Consider the following 25,130-nt stretch of genomic DNA (forward strand, 5'->3'; position numbering starts at 1 on the left):
CCCAAAATGAATTATAAGTTTAATATAATTCCAATCTAAATCAAGACTCAAAATATAAAATAATATTAATACTTATTTGAAAAAACAAGAAAATAATTTAAAATGAATAATATGAAAATCTAGCAGATGTTCAGTAACAAGATAGGACTGGTCCTATTAAAACATGTTATAAAGAAAAACTTTACCAACAAGCTAAGAATTTAAAAGACTAAATAATGTGCCTAGAAACACGAAGCTGTTAAGTGGATGAGTTGAGCTTTGAATTTAGGCTCATCTTTTTTTTTTTTTTTTGTAGATAATTATTTTTTATTGAAGGGTAGTTGACACACAGTATTACATTACATTAGTTTCAGGTGTACAACACAGTGATTCAACATTTATATAAATGATAATTCTAGATACCAGCTATCACCATACCAAGTTGTTACAATATTTTGACTATATTCCTTATGCTATACATTACATCCCGGTTACTTATTTATTTTACAATTGCAAGTGTGTACTTTTTTGTTGTTGCTCTTGTTGTTGTTGTGAGGGCATCTCTCGTATTTATTGATCAAATGGTTGTTAACAACAATAAAATTCTGTATAGGGGAGTCAATGCTCAATGCACAATCATTAATCCACCCCAAGCCTAATTTTCGTCAGTCTCCAATCTTCTGAAGCATAATGAACAAGTTCTTACATGGAGAACAAATTCTTACATAGTGAATAAGTTACATGGTGAACAGTACAAGGGCAGTCATCACAGAAACTTTTGGTTTTGCTCATGTATTATGAACTATAAACAGTCAGTTCAAATATGAATACTCATTTGATTTTTATACTTGATTTATATGTGGATACCACATTTCTCTCTTTATTATTATTATTTTTAATAAAATGCTGAAGTGGTAGGTAGATACAAGATAAAGGTAGAAAACATAGTTTAGTGTTGTAAGAGAGAAAATGTAGATGATCAGGTGTGTGCCTGTAGACTATGTGTTAATCCAAGCTAGGCAAGGGCAATAAAACATCCCCGTATGCAGAAGATTTCTCTCAGAACGGGGGGGTTGAGTTTCTAAGCCTCACCTCTGTTGATCCCCAATTTCTCACCTGATGGCCCCCCTGTGACTGTGCCTGTCTTAGGTTGTTCCTCCCTTGAGGAATCTTACCCATCTCTGGCTAACTACTCATCTTCCGGGGCCATACAGGGAAATGTAAACTTGGTAAGTGAGAGAGAAGCCTTATTGTTTGAAAAGGTTAGCTTTTTACTTCTTTGCATATTTATGCTCTGTAGCTTCTATGCCCAGCATTTGTCTTGAGGTATCTTTACCACTTGGAAGAATTATGATACTCGGTAAATTTGATATGAGGCACGAATTCTATTTAAGGGTTGTAATTAGGAAGGAAGAAGAAAAGCTATAGAAGTAGCAGGCGGCAGAAAACATGGGAAGATTGATTATTTCTTTGACATATCTTCTTGTAGAGTAACTTCAGCATGTATAGGTTTTAAACTACTAATTAAATTTCGCACACACGTTAACGTAATAGGAGTATAGTTACATAACCAAAGCATATCTGTAATTACCAGCCATCTCCAGTGAAACCAAGAAAACCAGTTAGGCACCTTAGGCATTTGTGAAAACTTATCTATGATATGGTGGATATTGTCCAACTGAGCTTGAACAGTCTGAGAGAAATCAGACAAATTAAAACAACCCATTCCTGGGGACTGTTCACATCCCATATGTTCTTTTAACAGTAAATAGTCTGTAGTTGTAAGATTTTGGAGCGCTACAATTTGCACTTCTCCTAATTCTTGTTTGAGTTCCAACAGTATAGATTCAGTCAAATTTGTTGTTTTACTGTATGCACAGGCCAGTTTAGATATCTCCTTCCTCATTCCCATGGCAAGTCCAGGAACTGGTGGGATGAGTGCATCTACAGCTGTAGCAGTGTGTGGATCTTTGTTGGGGTTTTTGATGATCATCTTCTGGCATGAGTCTTCCAGAGAGTGCTGATGTTGGAAGTTCTTTTTCATATCGTATCTTAGTTCATTTTCGGGGTAGCCCAATTAGGCTTTGATCCTCTGTACAAACACAAACAGACCCTTTGCCTACACTTTTATATGTCCTTTATACCCTTGTGTACGACTCATTGGAGGGCTCCACACAGGAACTGCCATTTTTTTTTTTTTTTTTTGGTATCATTAATCTAAACTTACATGACGAATATTATGTTTACTAGGCTCTCCCCTATACCAGGTCCCCCCTATAAACCCCTTTATAGTCACTGTCCATCAGCGTAGCAAATGTTGTAGAATCACTACTTGCCTTCTCTGTGTTGTACAGCCCTCCCCTTTCTCCCACCCACCATACGTGCTAATCTTAATACCCCCTTCTTGTCCCCCCTTCTCCCTCCCTACCCACCCATCCTCCCCAGTCCCTTTCCCTTTGGTACCTGTTAGTCCATTCTTGAGTTCTGTGATTCTGCTGCTGTTTTGTTCCTTCAGTTTTTCCTTTGTTCTTATATTCCACAGATGAGTGAAATCATTTGGTATTTCTCTTTCTCTGCTTGGCTTGTTTCACTGAGCATAATACCCTCCAGCTTCATCCATGTTGCTGCAAATGGTAGGATTTGCCCTTTTCTTATGGCTGAGTAGTATTCCATTGTGTATATGTACCACATCTTCTTTATCCATTCATCTATCGATGGACATTTAGGTTGCTTCCAATTCTTGGCTATTGTAAATAGTGCTGCGATAAACATAGGGGTGCATTGGTCTTTCTCATACTTGATTGCTGCATTCTTAGGGTAAATTCCTAGGAGTGCAATTCCTGGGTCAAATGGTAAGTCTGTTTTGAGCATTTTGATGTACCTCCATACTGTTTTCCACAGTTGTTGAACTAACTTACATTCCCACCAGCAGTGTAGGAGGGTTCCCCTTTCTCCACAGCCTCGCCAACATTTGTTGTTGTTTGTCTTTTGGATGGCAGCCATCCTTACTGGTGTGAGGTGATACCTCATTGTAGTTTTAATTAGCATTTCTCTGATAATTAGCGATGTGGAGCCTCTTTTCATGTGTCTGTTGGCCATCTGTATTTCTTTTTTGTAGAACTGTCTGTTCAGTTCCTCTGCCCATTTTTTAATTGGGTTATTTGTTTTTTGTTTGTTGAGGCGTGTGAGCTCTTTATATATTCTGGACGTCAAGCCTTTATCGGATGTGTCATTTTCAAATATATTCTCCCATACTGTAGGGATCCTTCTTGTTCTATTGATGGTGTCTTTTGCTGTACAGAAGCTTTTCAGGTTAATATAGTCCCACTTGTTCATTTTTGCTGTTGTTTTCCTTGCCCGGGGAGATATGTTCAAGAAGAGGTCACTCATGTTTATGTCTAAGAGGTTTTTGCCTATGTTTTCGTCCAAGAGTTTAATGGTTTCATGACTTACATTCAGGTCTTTGATCCATTTTGAGTTTACTTTTGTATATGGGGTTAGACAATGGTCCAGTTTCATTCTCCTACATGTAGCTGTCCAGTTTTGCCAGCACCACCTGTTGAAGAGACTGTCATTTCGCCATTGTATGTCCATGGCTCCTTTATCAAATATTAATTGACCATATATGTCTGGGTTAATGTCTGGATTCTCTAGTCTGTTCCATTGGTCTGTGGCTCTGCTCTTGTGCCAGTACCAAATTGTCTTGATTACTATGGCTTTATAGTAGAGCTTGAAGTTGGGGAGTGAGATCCCCCCTACTTTATTCTTCTTTCTCAGGATTGTTTTGGCTATTTGGGGTCTTTGGTGTTTCCATATGAATTTTTGAATTATTTGTTCCAGTTCATTGAAGAATGTTGCTGGTAGTTTCATAGGGATTCCATCAAATTTGTATATTGCTTTGGGCAGGATGGCCATTTTGACGATATTAATTCTTCCTAGTCACGAGCATGGGATGAGTTTCCATCTGTTAGTGTCCCTTTTAATTTCTCATAAGAGTGACTTGTAGTTTTCAGAGTATAAGTCTTTCACTTCTTTGGTTAGGTTTATTCCTAGGTATTTTTTTTTTTTATGCAATTGTGAATGGAGTGGTTTTCCTGATTTCTCTTTCTGTTGGTTCACTGTTAGTGTATAGGAAAGCCACAGATTTCTGTGTGTTGATTTTGTATCCTGCAACTTTGCCGTATTCCGATATCAGTTCTAGTAGTTCTGGGGTGGAGTCTTTAAGGTTTTTTATGTACAGTATCATGTCATCTGCAAATAGTGACAGTTTAACTTCTTCTTTACTAATCTGGATTCCTTGTATTTTTTTATTTTTTCTGATTGCCGTGGCTAGGACCTCCAGTACTATGTTAAATAACAGTGGGGAGAGTGGGCATTCCTGTCTAGTTCCCGATCTCAGAGGAAATGCTTTCAGCTTCTCGCTGTTCAATATAATGTTGGCTGTGGGTTTATCATAGATGGCCTTTATTATGTTGAGTTACTTGCCCTCTATTCCCATTTTGCTGAGAGTTTTTATCATGAATGGATGTTGAACTTTGTCAAATGCTTTTTCAGCATCTATGGAGATGATCATGTGGTTTTTGTCTTTCTTTTTGTTGATGTGGTGGATGACGTTGATGGACTTTCAAATGTTGTACCATCCTTGCATCCCTGGGATGAATCCCACTTGGTCATGGTGTATGATCCTTTTGATGTATTTTTGAATTCGGTTTGCTAATATTTTGTTGAGTATTTTTGCATCTACGTTCATCAGGGATATTGGTCTGTAGTTTTCTTTTTTGGTGGGGTCTTTTACTGGTTTTGGTATTAGGGTGATGTTAGCTTCATAGAATGAGTTTGGGAGTATCCCCTCCTCCTCTATTTTTTGGAAAACTCTAAGGAGAATGGGTATTATGTCTTCCCTGTATGTCTGATAAAATTCCGAGGTAAATCCATCTGGCCTGGGGGTTTTGTTCTTTGGTAGTTTTTTGATTACCGCTTCAATTTCGTTGCTGATAATTGGTCTGCTTAGATTTTCTGTTTCTTTCTGGGTCAGTCTTTGAAGGTTGTATTTTTCTAGGAAGTTGTCCATTTCTCCTAGGTTTCCCAGCTTGTTAGCATATAGGTTCTAATAGTATTCTCTAATAATTCTTTGTAATTCTGTGGGGTCCGTCGTGATTTTTCCTTTCTCGTTTCTGATACTGTTGATTTGTGTTGACTCTCTTTTCCTCTTAATAAGTCTGGCTAGAGGCTTATCTATTTTGTTTATTTTCTCGAAGAACCAACTCGGTTTCATTGATTTTTGCTATTGTTTTACTCTTCTCAGTTTTATTTATTTCTTCTCTGATCTTTATTATGTCCCTCCTTCTGCTGACCTTAGGCCTCCTTTGTTCTTATTTTTCCAATTTCAATAATTGTGACATTAGACCATTCATTTGGGATTGTTCTTCCTTTTTTAAATATGCTTGGATTGCTATATACTTTCCTCTTAAGACTGTTTTTCCTGCGTCCCACAGAAGTTGGGGCTTAGTGTGGTTGTCATTTGTTTCCATATATTGCTGGATCTCCATTTTGATTTTGTCATTGATCCATTGATTATTTAGGAGCGTGTTGTTAAGCCTCCATATGTTTGTGAGCCTTTTTGCTTTCTTTGTACAGTTTATTTCTAGTTTTATGCCTTTGTGGTCTGAAAAGTTGGTTGGTAGGATTTCAATCTTTTGGAATTTACTGAGGCTCTTTTTGTGGCCTAGTATGTGGTCTATTCTGGAGAATGTTCCATGTGCACTTGAGAAGAATGTATATCCCGCTGCTTTTGGATGTAGAGTTCTATAGATGTCTATTAGGTCCATCTGCTCTACTGTGTTGTTCAGTGCTTCCATGTCCTTACTTATTTTCTGCCCAGTGGATCTATCCTTTGGGGTGAGTGGTGTGTTGAAGTCTCCTAGAATGAATGCATTGCAGTCTATTTCCCCCTTTAGTTCTGTTAGTATTTGTTTCACATATGCTGGTGCTCCTGTGCTGGGTTCATATATATTTACAATGGTTATATCCTCTTGTTGGACTGAGCCCTTTATCATTATGTAGTGTCCTTCTTTATCTCTTGTTACTTTCTTTGTTTTGAAGTCTATTTTGTCTGATATTAGTACTGCAACCCCTGCTTTCTTCTCGCTATTGTTTGCCTGAAATATGTTTTTCCACCCCTTGACTTTTAGTCTGTACATGTCTTTGGGTTTGAGGTGAGTTTCTTGTAAGCAGCATATAGATGGGTCTTGCTTTTTAATCCATTCTATTTCTCTGTGTCTTTTGATTGGTGCATTCATTCCATTCACATTTAGGGTGACTCTTGAAAGATATGTACTTATTGCCATTGCAGGCTTTAAATTCGTGGTTACCAAAGGTTCAAGGTTAGCCTCTTTAGTATCTTACTGCCTAACTTAGCTCGCTTATTGAGCTGTTATATACACTGTCTGGAGATTCTTTTCTTCTCTCCCTTCTTATTCCTCCTCCTCGATTCTTCATATGTTGGGTGTTTTGTGCTGTGCTCTTTCTAGGAGTGCTCCCATCTAGAGCAGTCCCTGTATGATGTCCTGTAGAGGTGGTTTGTGGGAAGCAAATTCCCTCAGCTTTTGTTTGTCTGGGAATTGTTTAATCCCACCATCATATTTGAATGATAGTCGTGCTGGATACAGTATCCTTGGTTCAAGTTCCTTCTGTTTCATTGCATTTAATACATCATGCCATTCTGTTCTGGCCTGTAGGGTTTCTGTCGAGAAGTCTCGTGTTAGCCTGATGGGTTTTCCTTTATAGGTGATGTTTTTCTCTCTAGCTGCCTTTAAAACTCTTTCCTTGTCCTTGATCTTTGCCATTTTAATTATTATGTGTCTTGGTGTTGTCCTCCTTGGATCCTTTCTGTTGGGAGTTCTGTGTATTTCCGTGGTCTGTTCGATTACTTCCTCCCCCAGTTTGGGGAAGTTTTCAGCAATTATTTCTTCTAAGATACTTTCCATCTCTTTTCCTCTCTCTTCTTCTTCTGGGACCCCTATAATACGGATATTGTTCCTTTTGGATTGGTCACACAGTTCTCTTAATATTGTTTCATTCCTGGAGATCCTTTTGTCTCTCTCTATGTCAGCTTCTATGCGTTCCTGTTCTCTGGTTTCAATTCCATCAATGGCCTCTTGCATCCTATCCATTCTGCTTATAAAACCTTCCAGAGTTTGTTTCATTTCTGTAATCTCCTTTCTGGCATCTGTGATCTCCCTCCGGACTTCATCCCATTTCTCTTGCGTATTTCTCTCCATCTCTGTCAGCATGTTTGTGATTTTTATTTTGAATTCTCTGTCAGGAAGACTGGTTAGGTCTGTCTCCTTCTCTGGTGTTGTCTCTGTGATCTTTGTCTGCCTGTAGCTTTGCCTTTTCATGGTGATAGGAATAGTCTGCAGAACTGGGACGAGTGTCGGCTGGAAGAACTTCCCTTCTTGTTGGTTTGTGGCCCTCCTCTCCTGGGAGAACAGCGGCCTCTAGTGGCTTGTACTGGGCAGCTGCGCGCAGACAGGGCTTCTGCTTCCTGCCCGCCTGCTATGGACTTTATCTCCGTTGTTGCTGTGGGCGTGGCCTGGCTCGGGCAGCTGCTCCAAAATGGTTGAGTCATGTTGGAGTGGGAGCGGCCTGGAGGCTATTTATCTCCGTAAGGGGCCTCCGAGCTCCCTGCAGCCCAGTGCATTAGTGTGCCCAGAGATCCCCGAATTCTCTACGTCTGGATTAAGTTTCCCACCCTGCCCCTTCAAGACTTCCAAAAAGCACCCGCCAAAACAAAACAACCACCACAAAAAAAAAAAAAAAAAAAAATTTTTAATTTAAGAAAATAAAAAAATAAAAATAAAAATAAAAAAATGGCCGCTCGTTTTTCTTTATTCTCCAGCGCCAGCCTCAGGCATCTGCTCACCGGTCTTTCTGCCTTGTTTCCCTAGTATTGGGGTCCCTATCCCTTTAAGACTTACAAAATGCACTCGCCAAAACAAAACAGAAAAAATAAAAATAAAAATGGCCGCTCACTTTTCTTATGTCCTCCGACGCCAGGCCCCCGGTATCTGCTCACTGTTCTTGCTTCCCTGTTTCCCTAGTATCCAGAGCCCTCTGCGCACGCACTGTGTCTGCGCTCTGGCCCGGATGGCTGGGGGATGGGTGTTCGGCAGCCCTGGGCTCAGTCTCCCTCCCGCTCTGCCTGCTCTTCTCCAGCCGGGAGCTGGGGGGAGGGGCGCTCGGGTCCCACGGGGCCGGGGCTTGTATCTTACCCCCTTTAGGTGGCACTGGGTTCTCGCAGGAGTGGATGTGGTCTGGATATTTTCCTGTGTCCTCTGGTCTTTATTCTAGGAAGGGTTGTCTTTGTTATATTTTCATAGATATATGTGGTTTTAGGAGGAGATTTCCGCTGCTCTACTCATGCCATCATCTTGGCTCCAATCGAATTTAGGCTCATCTTACATTAAACCATGTGCTAATTTACTACGCTGATTCTTATAAAATTCAAATAGTCTAAGTGCTGTGGTATTAGAGCAAAAAATGATGAGAAATATATTAACAAAGAAAATTAGTCTACGAACAGACCATTTAATACATGAAAATATGTATCATATAATAAAGGAAGCTTCATAAATCAATATGAAGTACTAGTTTGTAAATAGTTAAAATACTTGGCATTTAAGTATATTTTTAAAAATCTTTAACATAAAATAGTTAATCTGTAAAGGAATCAGAAGAAAATGAAAATTAATAGTCACCAGTCTCTGATTGTGAAAAGGCATTCTTGGAAGAATTAGAGAAAAGTAAGATTTAATTGCATACAAATTAAAAATCATTTCAAAGAATTAAAGGGAATTGAACAGAAAAGCGTTTATAGCAACTCCCCACTAATATCTTCAATATATAAAGAGCTCCTTCAACTCAATAAAAAATAAGCTGAGAAATGGATAAATCACATAAATGGGGTAAATCATAACAGTATTCAGATAATTTTTAATTAAGGTAACTGATTATGATTTTCTTTATGAAAATATCTATTGCTGGTGAGGATGCAAACTATCGACATGTTACACTCAAAGATACATCATTAGGGATCTTTAAGAGGATGAAACTTATTCTGCTGTAGGAAATCAGAAAATTCAATGGGTGTGTAAGGTGCATTTGATCTGGAACACAGAGCTTAAAAATAGGAGGTTTCTAATGAGAAAAGGGCACTGTAGAAAGAAAGAATGTTGCAATAAAAGGCATGATGTCATTAGGAAACTAAGATTACTACTTGGTAGCATAGTCTGTGAAGACCTCTTTAAAGAATGGGAGTCTGAGCTAGCCCTTAAATCTTAGAGAGGGTTTGGTTAAAAGGACAAGCAATCCTGGCACTGGAAATGAATATGCAAAGAAAACCAGAGGAAAACCCAAACTTGTCCAATTGAACAACATAACAAAGGAAGTGAAAGCATGTATTTGCTTGCTGCTCTTCCTTTATCCACTATTTCATGGGCTTTTTCTTTGGCCAGGAGGTCCGGTATTAAAGACTCTCACCGCATGGTTTTGATAGGCTTCAAAGGACCATATATTGCATACCATTAATTTTGTTTGCCCAGGGATTTAGGTTAGAACTTCATCAAAACACAAAAGAAAACCTCCAGTTTCTTTGGATCTTGGATAGAATTGCCTGTTCCTTCTTGAATATGTACCCAGGGGATATTCAGAGTTTGTTCAGAAAGCAGGAACTGAATTAGTATCAAGCTGAGCCTTGATCACTTTGAGATGTTTTCTTTGTTGAATGCCAACATTGTTAAAAATAAGTGCATTTGCTGTTACAAATGAAAATATAACATTTTCCTTAAAAGGTGCATTGTGGAAAGCTTAGGAGCAATAATGTGTTTATCCAAAAATGCCTCTGTTATTTGCTTTCACTTTCCTTGAACTCTGTTCTTTGTTCCCCCCTGTTAATTTTTGTTGTAGTTTACCCTCAGTGGTAATAGAAGGGAATTTATATTTTATAAAGAAAGCCAGTTACAGACATTGATTCACTGATGCGTTTAGAGGCCAAGAAGTCTGTTAGCAGTTCTTTCAAAAGCTGCTTTTGATTTTTGTAAAAATAATATGTTTAACAAGCGGGAACCAGAATAATGAGTATTAAAGGAATAGACTTTTATCATTGTGCTTCTTCTGAAAATAAAAGGACTATTAAATAACGGTCCTTTGTGTAATACTGCATTGCCTGCCTTACCTTACAATGTTAAAAAAGTACCAGGTGTTGAGGCCTACAGATTGAATATGACCCTGCTGCGCTCTTCTCTCACTGTGTAGTCCTTAGGCAAGAAGGGAGCAAGGGAGGGAGGGAGAGAAAAGGGAGTACACACAGTATTTTCCCTCCCAAGAATGAGGCAGTACGATGCAGTGGGAAGAGCACTCGATGGGTTTTGGGGTGGTTGTTTTTGTTTCTGTTTCTGTTTTTTAAATCTCTTTGTCTCTTGTTAGCCCCATGACCTTGTGCTGGTCAACAATCTGGTGTGAGTTTCCTCACCTACAATATATTGCATTGAGGAAGTAGTTTTCTCATTTCTCAGCTTATTGCTGTTGTAAAGCTGTATGATTCTTCTTAGAGTAACACATTCTACAAAATGGATCATTTATTTCACATAAAGTAGAAATGATAATAAATTCATTCAGTTGAGAAAAATCTCACAAGAATATTATGGAGGATGTGGGCCAAGTACAGGGTTTTTATGTATCTTTTCTATCTCCTATAAGGTTCTCATTTACTTAGCATGGTTGTATACATTGTGCTCTATGTTCTCATCCTCTGACTTGCAAGTGTGGGCTTTTTTTTTTTCTTGTAGAAGACAAATATGAGACTCTGGTTTTTATGTTCCTTTGTCATTGGCCTGAATATTTGTGAAGAAGATGGTTTTATATAACCAGAGTATGCAACTGATTGTTTTTTTCTTCTAGAATTTCAATCTATCTCCATTTGAATTTTATCAACCGAAGACTTGTCTATATCTTCAACTGGAAAATGTTCTTGCTCTGCACCTAGATTACCTTATGTACCCAAAATAGTATTAATTTGAATGCTTGTAATATTGCTTTGAAAGCAGTATTTTAATAGCAACTATTGTTATTCAATGCTGTGTTACCATGGTAATAAAGAATATTCACTTGATTTAAACTTTTCAGAAAAGGAAAATTTATACTCTATGTCTTTCTAGTTCATTTGGATACTGCTCGAAGTCTGCCCTTCAGTTCTCATTTTTTGAAGTAATTTGTTTTTCTAAGATTAGTGTGCGTATTTCTTTTCCTAAAGAAAATACAACATCAAATTTTGACAACCCATTAACTCCTTTGAATCCCTAGGAGAACAGCTTTTCTGTCCCTCTTTAAGTAATTTTGTAATTACATTCTAAATCATTTTTCAAGTAGCTGTGATGGCATTGCAATTCCTTTGTTGTCCTGGCATTTCCTTGTGATAAACAGGGCTGCCCTTGAGAGTAAAACTTTGTTTTATCCATGGTGGGGGACAAATAATAGGTACTTAATAAAAAATTGTTGAGTGAGTGAATAAAGTATGATTTAACTGAAAGTTCCTAATGCTCAAAATATTAGTCTGACTTCCAATTTTAATTTCTCTGCTGTTAGAGATGATTGATATATAGAAGACAGCAAAATTATTCACTGCATCTAGCACCGTGGATCAGAAGGACTTCTCTTTTAGTTTCTTTGTTTCACTTTTAAAATTAAACCCTCCTAATTCTTTTGCTTTTTATTACCAGTATATCCAGGCAGAGTTGGTTGTTCTGTCCTTCAAGACTATTGCAAGATGCATTTAGTACTTATTTATTTGTAGAACATATCTTTTGATAATATATGTGTTCTTTCCTAGACCTTAAGCTATTGAGGACCAAACATGGTGCCTGATTGTCAGTATATGATCAATAAATGGTTGCTGAAAAAGTGATTTTTAGATGTGTATATTTTGTTTATATATTTAAATGGTACTTCCTAAATCTTACAGGAAAATTTAATTTGTACCTTCTCTTCAAAGCAACGTGGGCATGTGTGTGCATGTGCGTGTGTGTGTGTGTGTGTGTGTGTGCATGCTGTGTTTCTGCATTGGTGTCATATCCTCCTTAGGAGGTGGAGGAGCAGACAAAAGCTATATGGCAAGTATCCTTGAAGACATGTTCATGTCTATCTAATAGTATACATATCTATATTTTTTAATTAGTTTCAGATAAGTACTATTAAAAATATAAACAAGACATAGATTAAATAAAAAGTTAACCTTTTTTTAAAATATGATTTCCATCACCAAAGCATAGAAGTCCTATCTGTAATCATTAAAGTGACTTCACATTCTGAATGTGAAGTATTTTTAAAGTTTGATGCTTTCAAAAAAGATTAAGTGTAGTCTTGTATTTCAAAAACTATGAATTAAGCTTTTATAGTGACAGTTGTATCTCTTTTTTGGGGGGGAACAGTTTTATTGAGATATAATTCATGGCATGTAATTCACCCATGTAAAGCGTACAGTTCAATGACTTTAGGTATGTTCATGGGCTGGTGCATCTATCACCACCATCAATTTTAGAACATTCTCATTACACAAAGAGAAACCCTGCATCATTAGTCATCAGTCCCCAAATACCTCTATTCCTACGGGCAACTTGGGCAACTACTAATCTACTATCTGTCTCTGTGGATTTGCCTATCCTGGACATGTCCTATGAATGGAATTGTAGACATTTGGTCATATGTGACTGGATTTTCACTTAGTGTAACATTTCAAGATTTGTTCATGTGGTAGCATGTGTCAGTACTTCATCCCTTTTTACTACTGAATAATATTCCATTGAAAGTATATTCTATATTTCTCAATTCATTAGCTGATAGACATTCAGATTGTTTCTACTTTTGAATTAATTTTTAAATGTTAATTAACAATTGGCTCCAGATAAAGGAAAATGGCCTTATGTTGCAGTAAATAAAAGGTTAATGGTTTGGGGAAAAAAAAAAAAAGGTAACCTTTTCTCCTTTCATCTCAGATCTTCAGACATATTCATTCTGGATATTTTGGTGTATATACTTACAGACTTCCTAGAAATATTGTAGTCAAAGTTATCCCACACCTAGAGAGTTTGAAATTTTGGAGAGAATTTATTATGTTTGACAGCTTATCATCCCCTTAACTAAATTACCATGAAGTATTCTTTCACTGTGACTTTTGAGAAATACATTGGTGATAGACACTGGAGAGCCCTCTGAGGATTTGTGGTAACTGTTGCAGGCCAAGATTGACAAGTGAGAGAGGCCATCATTGAGGTGGGCTCCTTGAACTGAGTGGAAATGATGAATCCTCTGAGGGGCAAGGCTGGGAGGGGTTTGGTTGTATAATGATCAACATGCTAGAACACTGATCAGAATGGAATGACCCATAGAGATCCTTAGTATTGACTAGCTGAACCACAGTGTCCTTGGGTCTCAAACAGATGGATAACCTAGTAAATTCTTACTTGATGTGTACAAATAAAAAGAAAGCTCTAAGACTGACAAACATGGGCATGACCTGAATCATCTCAAAAGAGAGTTGCAGACCTTCATCCAGTTCTCAGACTTGAGTTAGTTCAAAGATTCTTAACCCCTTTAATAAAGGGATAGTCAGGTCCCTATAAGAAAAGATCCTCTGCATGTCAAAAATTAAACTGTAAATGATCCTCTTATCCTGCAGCCATTTGGCAGGGTAGCTGTGTATGGGTGAAATAGAAATATTCAATTTTGGGAAACTCTACATTGCCTCTAAAGTCACACTATTTCCTGAGGAACTGAAGCATTATTATAATAGACCAATAACAGTAAGGGCTTATGTGAAGTTAATGGAGCTTGGGCTTTATTATGTGTCACCAAAGACCTAGTATGTCCCAAAATCTACCCCAATTCCAGAATGCATGATTGGAATAAACATACTCAGACATTGTCAGAATCCCCTCATCCATGTAATCTCCTTTTTCTCCCTCTCTCATAGCATATTTTTAACTTAATTTAGTTCTTGATTATTTGTATTTTTAGGTAGAAAGGAATATTTGCCACATTTTGTCATTAGTCTTAAATTTACCTCTCCATCCATCCCATTGTTTCTTCTTTAATTCCTTTAGACTCCATTTTTTTGTGTTTGTATGAAAATTGTTAGGCTATGCATTCGAAGACCTCACCCCAGCCCATGCCTCACCAACCAGAGCATGGTCTTTACCAGTTTATGTTCTTCCTTGGCAATTCCTGTTTCTAAAGAGAGAGTGTGTGTTTTTTTTGGAACTATTACTGGTTTTTATGAATAGTCAAGGGGATGGGTAGAAAATGACCAAGTAGAGAAGTGAGAAAGAGTAATTTTCATTGGAAGGGACTGAATTTCATTAACAAAAGAAGAAGAAGAAATAACAAGGAATTGACTATAGAATGGAAAAATGTGGAAGGAAACGAGGAATTCTCTGACTTGAAAATACAAGCTAGAGACCCTTGGGAATAAGAGCTGCCTTGCGCTAAAGAATGTTGGGACAGTCAATCAGTGGAAGGAGCATAGGACAGAGTTTCAGGTGTTTGTAGACACTTAAAATGTACCCTCTCCTGACTCCTACCCACCTTCCCATGTATTAATTATGTGTTTTTGCCCAACACTGTAACATTTGAATTGCTTTAGTATCTCTTGATGAATGGCCAGTCTTTAACTTGACATTACGCAGAGACCAGGCATCCTGGGTCCCAGTCGTCAAGTCACTTTTTTTTTCAGTGACACTGATCACTTATTGTGCCTTCTACATATTTATGTGTTGAATTATCATCATTGGACAGAGTTTTCATAAAATAATAACCTTTGAAGTAGATGCTGATTCATCATCAACAGGTTTGCATGTCGTCATGTGTTCAGTGAAGTTAGTATGGCCTCCAGGGTAGATGGCAGGTATTGATAAGCATTTTGGTCAAGTTACATTTTTATCACTTTAAAAAAAATAAAATAAATTTAATATTTAGTTTTTTAATTAATCGTTGCTTTTTTTTTGCCTTATTATTGAAATGCTTTATTACAATTCATAATAAAGAACAAAATAAGCATGTTCAGGCTCCTCTGTACACTTTAGAATAGAGTATTTAACCTTTGTTTCCCATATATTTTTCATATCAACATAAATTATAATTTTCTGCATTTCCCTGCATACTGTCATTTGAAGGCTTGATGGCTGTGTACGTCTCACGGACCGCACCACAGGGCATTGGTCGATTGGTTAGTATACCACACAGCCTGCAGGGACACTTGTTTATTTCTCCCACCATCACCTCAGACTGGATGGTGTTACTTGTACCAAGGTATGTGTGTCTGAGAGCACTTCATTTTAACAAGCTCTGTACTTAAAATGAGGTGTTATGTTCACTCTGGATGTACCTAGAAAATGTATGATTCATTCTGGCTTAACTACACACATGCATCTTACCCAATACTAGCCAGGAACATGGTAGAAGCTCTACGTACACAGTGGAGGTCTATCAAGCCCATGTGTTGCAGGCTGGGTTTGCCGGAAAGCGACTGCAAGAAGTAATTTCTGAATATAAAATGTTTGCTCGGAATCCACACCTGTGGAGGGGAGAGAAAGCAAGTGGGATTGGGAGAAGGAAGAAGCTGAACTGCAATGCGGGCTCTACAAAGCCTCAGCCAAACTGGAGGGAAATGCTGGGGCCAATACTGCCCATCAGCATTGCCTGTGTGCAGCTAATGCATCCGGGCCTTGTTCAGTCACTGGGTATGAACTGTACTGGGAAAGGCATTTCCCCTGCATCTGAGACAGACCCTGATGTAACAGAAGGCTGTCTGCGGACTGCACGCTCCACAGCTGGGCAACAAGCACTTCACTGAAGCAGAATTTGGGGGGAGTGCTTCTCCGTTTCAACCACAGCACCGCTGGCATATTTTATGAGCAACACTTGATTTAAAAATAGAATTCTGAGTTGAATACTAAATGGAGCAGGATGCTAACAAGCATAAACCAGAACTGTCTCAGGCAAACCAAGACATAACAACCACCCTCCCATCAGTGGCTTTGGCAAGATTCCCTTCCTGTCCCCATGCATATGTTCTTTGAGGGATTCCAGGTTGGAAGGTGGCTCAATGCTCACCCTACTCATCTGAGTTACCAGTTGAGCAAAGGAATTGAGAACAGAGACAGAAGCAAGTAACAGACTCACGCTTTCTGACAGCCTATTCGGTGTCTTTTTTATTATAGCTGGTTACTTTTAAGTACTGTAAAATGTAGGAGTAAAGAAGATTTGTTCTTTGGTCTACCCTTTATCATGAATACTCACTTTTGACACTGCCTGTATTATTAGATAATCTTCAGTCTTTCTCATACAATAATATAAATGTTATAGTGTAATCATTTACTGATCTTATTTTAAAACTAAGAGTATGGGGAAAGTGTCTATTTTTTTTGCAACATTTATTCTGTGAGATCCTATGATACATTATACTAGCTTTTTTTAAAACTAAGGTTAAGTCTTTAATAGGTCTGTTTAATGTCTCTGGGGGATTTTGTTGATTGCTTTTGGAAAAAAAATTAAAGCTGGCAAATTGGGTATACTATCAGTGTTAAGAGAAAGAGGAGAACATTTGTATCTATTACTAAAAACGTCCAGAACTTCTTTCCAGGCTTTTAGAGCAATATTGTCACCCTTTTAAGGTGTTTTATTTGATTTTCTTTCATTGCCCATGATAATCTAATCCTTAAAGTAGTTAAAATATTCATCTCCATAGTGAAGACTTTGACAAAGTCGAGATTACCTGGAAAGAAACAATGATTTGGACTTCGTAAAACCTTGACAGAGTTCCTTCAGCAGATAACAAGTATTTCTTAGGTTCTTGCTGAAGACGTTAGGAGGCTGTGATCAGATCTACAGATGGAAAGGACTTTTTAGATTATAAAATAATAGCATAATCAGCATCACTGCTTTATTGTTTTCTCACTTTAATTTTATTCTTCCTTTTTTCATAATGGTAGGGAGCAGGTTTTATTTTCTTCTCCTCCCAGGAATATACTTGCATACTGGTTTCTGTTGTTATGCAAATCATTATTTGTTACATTCTGCATGTTGGGGGAAGATTACAGATTGACAATTTTCCTAAAAGGGGCAGGTAAAAGAACTTGAGTACAAAAACGTTTGAATTAGAATTGGAAATATTATCTTTCTCATCTTTGTTTTTAAAAATTAAGTATATTGTCTCACAGTTGATTGTCCGGAGAGCCCAGATTAATGTAATTGTATGCCGTCTGTCATCCAAATCTGTTAGCCTCAGAATCTTTTTGGTGGTTGAATGGGAGAAAGGAAGGGTGAGTGAAATTGTAAAAAAGCTTGTATTAATTAAGATACATAACCTACTGGTAGAAATCCATGTTCAGACATTACAAGGTAATTAGTCAGCTCATTAAAATATCACTGCAGAAAATCTTCTGATTCTTTGCAGTGGTTCTAATAAAGTTGTTCTGAGAAGCCCTGTGAAAGGACTGAATTCTAGAGTTTGAATAACTGCCATTTTCTTAACAAGTAGATTTGGGACCTACTGAGAAAGCAGATCATCTGCTGTGACATTTTGCTGTGAGAGAAGTATTATTTTAAAATGTTTGCTACTTAACAAAGGAAGCATCAATTTATTTTGGTCTTTTTCCCAGCTTTGGATGAAGATTAAGATTCTAATTAGTTGATAAACAGAAACCTGGGAGATTAAAGAAGGACTAATGTAAGAACTATAAACAATTTTTCATTTAGTTGAGCATTTCTAAGGAAAATTTGTATCATTTATTTTTATTCTCATAAAGAAACAATAAACAATCATTTTACCTTTCTGAGATAAAGTTAGTTGTTCACATTTAGGAATTTATGAATATAATGATAAAAATTGAAATTTTAAAAAGGACATAATTTAAGGTACTAATGATATTTTCTATTTGTGTATATGTGAACTTCCTTTTTTGGCAGTCATGATAACTACTCAAGGTTCTTCACATTCTCTTGCTATTCCTTGAATTATGATATTTCCATTAATAGATGCTTCAAATATAGATACGTTAATCATAGATTTCATAGTTTGGGTAGCTTTATAAGTGATCTCTTATGTGCTAATTTTGCATTCTGTGTGTGTTTGGGGTGAGGGGTTCAGTCCTATCAATATAATGTCATCTCCAGAGATTTCTTCCATATTTGCAACCAAATGTCCTTTGTGATTACATAAACAGGGAAAAACCTATAGTTGTATTATATTATATTTGTTTGCATAGAGAATTCTGAATTTTCTTTGTATTTAAATAAGTTTGGGAATCATTCAGTAAAACTTTATATTTGTAGCACCTAAGAATATATCACATTCAATACAGCTGTTTGATTGAACAGTTAATTCTTTATTTGATGTGTGAAGTTCATTTTTACTGTTGGATTTTGACTTTGTCTTTCAAGATTTGTTTTAGGGAAGGGATAAATGGAGGGGGGGAAAAGGAGAAGGAGAAATACTGCAAATCATTCATTTCATAGAGTGCTACAAAAATTGGGAAGTAGACTGAAAAGCAGTGGTCATAACAGAAAAATGTACCAGTCATTTCATTGAAGTAAACATTAACTCTGTTGGTTACAAATAGCAGTACATCAGCCAATAATATAATTTCATTTTTAAAAATACAAACTCAAAGAATAGGTATACTTACAGGAGAAAAATAAATTGTGCTTTCTTGGATTTGGACCCTAGAATACAACCACTTCTGTTTGGATCTTCTTAATTCCTCCTCAGTGTATTATAAGAACTGTCAGAGCAACGGGGAAAAAAAAAAGCAGAGTAGAGGTCAAATATCTGACTCAATATATTTTATAAATATGAAGATAAAATCTATATCCTGCTTCTCAGCCATACTTCAAAACCACCCTGCTCACAAATGTTTAACTATTCTACCTATCTAGCTATCAGGTAACAGGAAATGGTGATTGTCATCAAGTGTAGATTTTTGGTGTTTTATGGAAATTGCTCACCCTCAGTGAGTGATAGATGCACTTTTAGTGTGTAGTTTCGGTTTTGCAAGGTCTTAGGCTGATGGTGTGACTTCGTCAAGGCGGAGTGCAGGTCCGCTTGCTTTCTGTGGCTGATAGATGACCAGTTGGGCTCTTCTAAAAGACATTATGTTGATCTTAGCAAACAGTTTTCTGTATCCAGCAAAAATGGAAATATTCTTGCAGTTAATATTTATCTAGTACATTCACATGTATCAGATAATGTTCCATATCCTGGTGGTGCAATACCCATCTACTAGAAAGAGAGGGACGGGCAGATAAATGATGATGTATAATAATAAAATGTAGTGTGATAAGCTCTGGAACAGTGTAAGCAGACTATCCTGGGAGTACACATGGGGATGACCCTAGAGGGAATGAATATCTAGTCCTGGAAATATGACATCAATATTAGAGTAATAGATGACTCTACAATGAAGATAGCTATGCAAGTGTAACTGTTTCTAAGTTCAAGCCAGTGATTCTTTCTTCCTCCACATGCTTCTTTTTCCTTCTCTTATTTTTCCATTTCCTTTTTCCTTCCCTATTTCCTTCTCTCCCTCCTTCCCTGTGGAGGGAAGTTATAAGCATCCTATATATATATGTGTGTATATATGCATATATATACACACATATATATATAGTGTATATATATGTGTGTGTGTATATATATATATATATATATATATATATACAGTTAACATATATGAATTAGTAACAATTACACCTATCTTTTTGCTTTTCTCCTATGTCATCCTCTTTCCCCTCCCAAAAGGTAACCATTATCCTGAGTTGTGTTTCACTGGTTTGCTTTGTTTCATGTATAATGTACCTAAACAATACATTGCTTAGTTATTTCTTAACTCAACAAATTGTATTTTTCTATATGTAATCTGCTATTGTTTTTCCACTCAACCTCATGTTATGATTCACCATGCTTTTATTGTAACTGAATTCATTCAGTTTCATTTCAATTAATACTCCATTGTGTGACTATACCACAAATTGTTCATTCTGTTGATGGACAACTGAATTGTTTCCATTTATGTTTTAATGAACAGTGCTGCTGTGAACATTCTTTTACTTGCTGCCTGGGACATAAGTAAAAGTTTCTGCAGAGTATATACCTGGTAATGTAAATACTGGCTCACAGAGTATGCAAAGGTTAAATTTAAAAGATAAAGCCAAATTATTTTCCAAAGCTATGATACCAACTTGCATTCCCACCAGAAATATATAAGGGCTTATGTTGATCCACATCCTCTCTAACACTTGGTCTTCTGGAATTAATTTCTATCAATTGAATGTCATGTAATGTGAATGCTATCTAATGGTGTGTGCTTTTGATTTGCATTTCCCAGGTTACTAATGAGATTGTGCATCTTTTATTATTTTTATTGGTCATATGTATTTCTTCTAACCTTTCAATTATAGGATTTTATTAGTCTACACTAATGAATACTTGCTATTTTTATATTTGAGGTTGCTGTGATCTGTTAATCATAAAAAAGATATGTAGTCATTAAAGTGAAATCTTTTAGCAGTATGTAAAATGGTGAGTAAATTTCTAATAAAGGATATGCAGTCAAAATAGATAACAAATTAAAAGAATAGAAAATAATTTTATTTTGAAATTATTTCTGTGGCTTCTTTTTCCACAGTTTGATTTTTTTCTTTTTTTTGACAGAACGCTTTCGAGATTTACTACTTCCTCCACCTAGTCAAGACTCTGAGATTCTGCCCTTCATTCAATCTAGAAATTATCCCAAGTAAGCAATAGGAGTTCAGTGGGTATGGAGAAGGGAATGGGTATAGTGATGGGAGAGGTTTGGGAGGGTGAAAGTGAAATGTTTCCCTTCTTAGGATTTCAGCTAGAATAACCTAACTTAATTAACTAAAGCATCTCCTGCAATATGACATCTCAGGCTCTGCACAGCTGGTCAGAGAAAAAAGATTAGCTTGCAAGTGCCACCCAGCTGTGACCGGGATCTGTTGTAGAATGCAAACCAGAAGCTATCTGCATCAGTGTGTGGTGGCGCTTTTTGCTTTTTGCTTGATGCTGTATCAGTGGGGATAGGTATTGTGTGGGGGATCCTTCACCTGGTTTCCTATTCTCTACCTTTAAATGCAAGGATTCATTCATATCATAACTAGTGGCTTATCTTTGTTTGGCTCTCATAAAGATCAAGTTCTCTGAAATACTAAATATCAGACTGTTTCTAGAAAAGAATATTATTTATGACAAAATTATGAGCTATTCCTCTTTGGCTTGGTTTGCCACCAAAGGACAGTTTTGATTATTTAGAAAATAAAAGCAATATCTCAACCCATTATCATTTCCAATGAACTGCTTGCAAATGGCTTCAAATGGTGATACCAGGTAACGTGCTTGAACTGCAAAGCCTCAGATGACCTTTCATCTGTTCTCCAGCGTATCTTCCTTTCTAGGTCCCAGAGAAAGTTTTTACTTCCTCTTCTTTCAGAGATCTCCCTCCCTTGTTAGTAACTTTTGTTCATGCTGCGTATGTGTAATATATTTGTCACCTGAGCTAAGTTATTCCCATAATAATAAAACAACAACACAACACTTTCTGCATGCCAGAATTTTTGTTATGTGTTTTATATGCATTATTTCATTTAATCTTTACCATTCCCATATGAATTAGGCAGTAGTATTTCCCCAATTTTACAGATTTTATAGATTAAGGGACTGAGATTTAAAGAAGTTAAGAGACTTACCCAAAGTCCCATGTCAGAGGTGGGTCTCAAGCCCAGGTCTATTTGGACCCCAAATTATACTCAATTATGCTATACTGCCTCTCATTCATTCATCTGTTCATGTTTCCACTCACCCATTCTTCAAATAATTACTGAACAATTGCTGTGCACCAGGGGAAGTCATAATTACTGATAATGCAAAAATAGTTAGGACATAGTATATGGCTTTGAGAGACATAGAGTCCAGTGGGGAAAAAGCAGAATCAGAGTTTAATGGAGAAATTAATTATAGTGATGTGATGAGACCTATAGTTACAGAGAAAAGCACTAAATTCAATGAGAGAAATGCCTTCCTGTCTACATAGTTTATATAAAGTTTAATTCTCCCTTTGAATAAAATCTTGTTGGAGCCAAATGAAGAGGCTTTTTAGGTGGAAAAAAGAGCATAACAGCATATGGAGCCAGGGAAGTGGGTGGTTCACTGAGAGATCGTCTCCAGGTATTATGGCCAAAAAAACCCATGTGCTCACACTGTGTGTGTGTGTGTGTGTGTGTGTGTGTGTGTGTGTGTGTGTGTGTGTATGTGTGCAGGCATATGGGTATGTGTGCATATGTGCATATGCAGGTATGCCTACACATGCTGAAGGGGTGGGGTTATAAGGAGAAATGAGGGCAGAGACCATCCATACAGGATCCGGATTGCCATGTAAAGGAGCTCAGATATTCTTGTCAAGACAAGTGGCAGGTGTTTTTTTTTTTTCCTTCTATTTCAAATGGAGGTAATAATAGTACCATAAGAAAAACTCCCTGTTTCTCCTTTGCTCCCACATATAGTTAAGTCTGATACCAGATGTGAGTGGGGTGTGGGTGGGGTTTTCACACCAATCAATTCTTTGAGACCAGCTGGTGTCCTGCAATTCAGTTTAATTCTGACACTAATCAGAGTTAGTGCAGACTCCACAGGTTAAGGGCTTAGTCCCAAAAGACTGCCCACCCACACTTCAGATGCCAGTCACAAGTAGAAGGTCCCCAGGTTACCAACAATTTCTGTCCAAATTGGCTGCACATCAAAAGTTCCCACAAGCCCCTCCCTGAACTCAGGGAAGCACTTACAGGTTTTTTTTTAAATATGTAATAAAGGATAAGGTAAAGGGTACAGATAAACAGCCAGATGAAGAGATACATGGAAGGGTCCTGAATGCAGGAGATTCTGTCCCCATGGAGCTGGAGTATGTCACCCCCACCTCTACCCCAGCATGTAAGTGTGGTCACTAGCCTGGATGCTCTGTGACCCCATACTATTAGGGTTTTTATTGAGGCTTCATCATGGAGGCATGATTGATTATTAAGTTCATTTCCAGCTCCTCTCCCCTTTCCAGTGGTAGAGCCGAGAACTCCATGCTTCTATCATGGCCTGGTCTCACTGGTGACCAGCCCCCAACCAGGAGCCCCCCAAGAGTTGCCTCATTAGGACAGAACATGTCCTCATCAACCGAGAAATTCCAAGAGATTTAAGAACTCTGTCAGATGCTCCTCTCACTCAGGAAACTGCAAAGGTCTTAGGAGCTCTGAGTCAGCAATCAGGGTCAAAGACTGAACAATAGAACAAAAGATTCTCCTAGCACCTCTGTGTACAGAGGTTTCAGGAGCTCTGTGTTAGGAACCAGGAGCAGAGGCCAATATACATATTTCTTATTTCACAAGTGCCTTCCCTTTAATGTTACTCTGACAAATGCACAGTGTCTGGCATAATTCTATCTTGTAAGGCTTCAGGATCATTAAATAAAACGGTGTAAATGTGGCCTTTTGCAAACGTGGATTGTCATTGCCATCCTCATTCTCAGCTCTGCTCCACCCTTTCTCAGAGCTCTGTCTTACCTCAGGGCAGGGCCGAAGGTTCAAGGCATCTTCCCTGAGTCTAGATCCTGCCTGAAAGGACCCATTCTACCTGACAAAGGTGACTCTGGGTAATGGGATCTGTTTGGAGAGCGACAGATCGGGAAGGAGCCCTTTCTGTAGTGTGCCCGCTTATGAGTGGGGACAGCTGTTTCCACAGTCACACCTATTCATAACATTCTTCACAATGTTTTGGTACTGTGCTTCATTAAAGGATTACTGTCTTATCTTCTCATCCCTTACGTGTTCTTTTACATAGTAGGTGATATTCTAATACCTGATTAGCAAGAGATCTAAAAACGTTGATATTCTGACTAGAATGTGGAATGCAGTAAGGAGGATTCCCAGTTATTTTGATACTTGCAAACCTAGAGAAGCCAGATGTTAGACGTCAGTCAGTCTGTTAGTAAGTAGTGCATCCCAGTCCCGGCCTGGGATTCACAAGTAAAAACTCTGCCGTCAGCACTACAAAAGCAAGGCAGACCACCAAAAAAAAAAAAAAAAATCTTAAAAACTGACGCACTGAAATTGTGACAAGTCCGGCTCAGACATAGAATGAGTCAAGAAACTGTTCGCAAGGCGAATGAGCCATCAGTAAGGATGGCTCAGTGCAGGGTGAGGGAATAACTCCTTCTGGCTCAGAGAAGAGCTCGTTCAAGGAGAGGGCCAAGATGAGCCTACAGCCAGGAGGGCAGGCAGATAAAATCTCGAACAAGCTGAGGCAGGAAGAACTTACCAGGAGACAGGCAGGCATGATTCTCCATCCTGCACCTTAGAGAGAAATTCACCTTCCTTGTTCTGCCCCATCCTGCGTTCTTAGCTCTCATGCAGCTTCTCAGATACCAGTTGATTTTGCTTTTTGGTTTGCTTGTTTTGACTCATAGATTGTTTATCAACTGAGAGAGAAAGTGGCCCGAAGTTCTTCCTTTGTTGAAAAATCGTAAAATCCCATTATAACATCCTTAGTTTGAAACTGCATACTTTTTGTATGATCTAGCTCCTCAGCTCTAGAAGAGTAAGTTGTTTTCAGAGTTAAACCATGATCTCAGAAACAGTTGATGAATTCTATAATTTAAGTGAATATTAAAACAGCCGTTAGAAGCCAGTCTTATATTAAATTGTTCAATTCATAATGGTTATGGTAGTATGATTTTGGTAACATGCCTTTTTTATGAGAATTCCTTGCCAAAGAGTTGCTGTCTTTGCAGACCCTAAATTAATTAATGGCTTCTGTTTGTGAGGCCTTGATTGAATGATTCAGAACTCTAAGACACTAATCAATCAAAGTGGGTTTTCAAACTATGCTGATTTTATTTATGCATGAGATTGTATTAGGTCATAATCACACATTAATTACAGAGATTTCTTAGCCCTCTGCTGGGGGAGTTCCTTTCAATGAGTCGTTCCTAAAGTCCAAATAATGTGGGCCAGTACCAACCACCTCCCAACAAGTCTTCACGCAA

The 25,130-nt window shown here is 37.6% G+C and overlaps 1 protein-coding gene across 7 annotated transcripts in view; it reads left to right on the forward strand.

Moving 5' to 3' along the window:
- NOX4 (NADPH oxidase 4) overlaps positions 1–25,130 on the forward strand; it is a 155,451-nt gene that overhangs the window by 89,533 nt on the left and 40,788 nt on the right. For all 7 annotated transcript variants that reach the window (XM_036923258.2, XM_036923251.2, XM_036923252.2 and 4 more), the window contains one exon: positions 20,741–20,822. In XM_036923258.2, coding sequence (XP_036779153.1) covers positions 20,741–20,822 — 82 coding nt within the window. The remainder of the gene's footprint in view (positions 1–20,740; positions 20,823–25,130) is intronic.

The sequence above is a fragment of the Manis pentadactyla genome, chromosome 9 (assembly GCF_030020395.1).
Source record: "Manis pentadactyla isolate mManPen7 chromosome 9, mManPen7.hap1, whole genome shotgun sequence".
In the NCBI taxonomy this organism is placed as follows: domain Eukaryota; kingdom Metazoa; phylum Chordata; class Mammalia; order Pholidota; family Manidae; genus Manis; species Manis pentadactyla.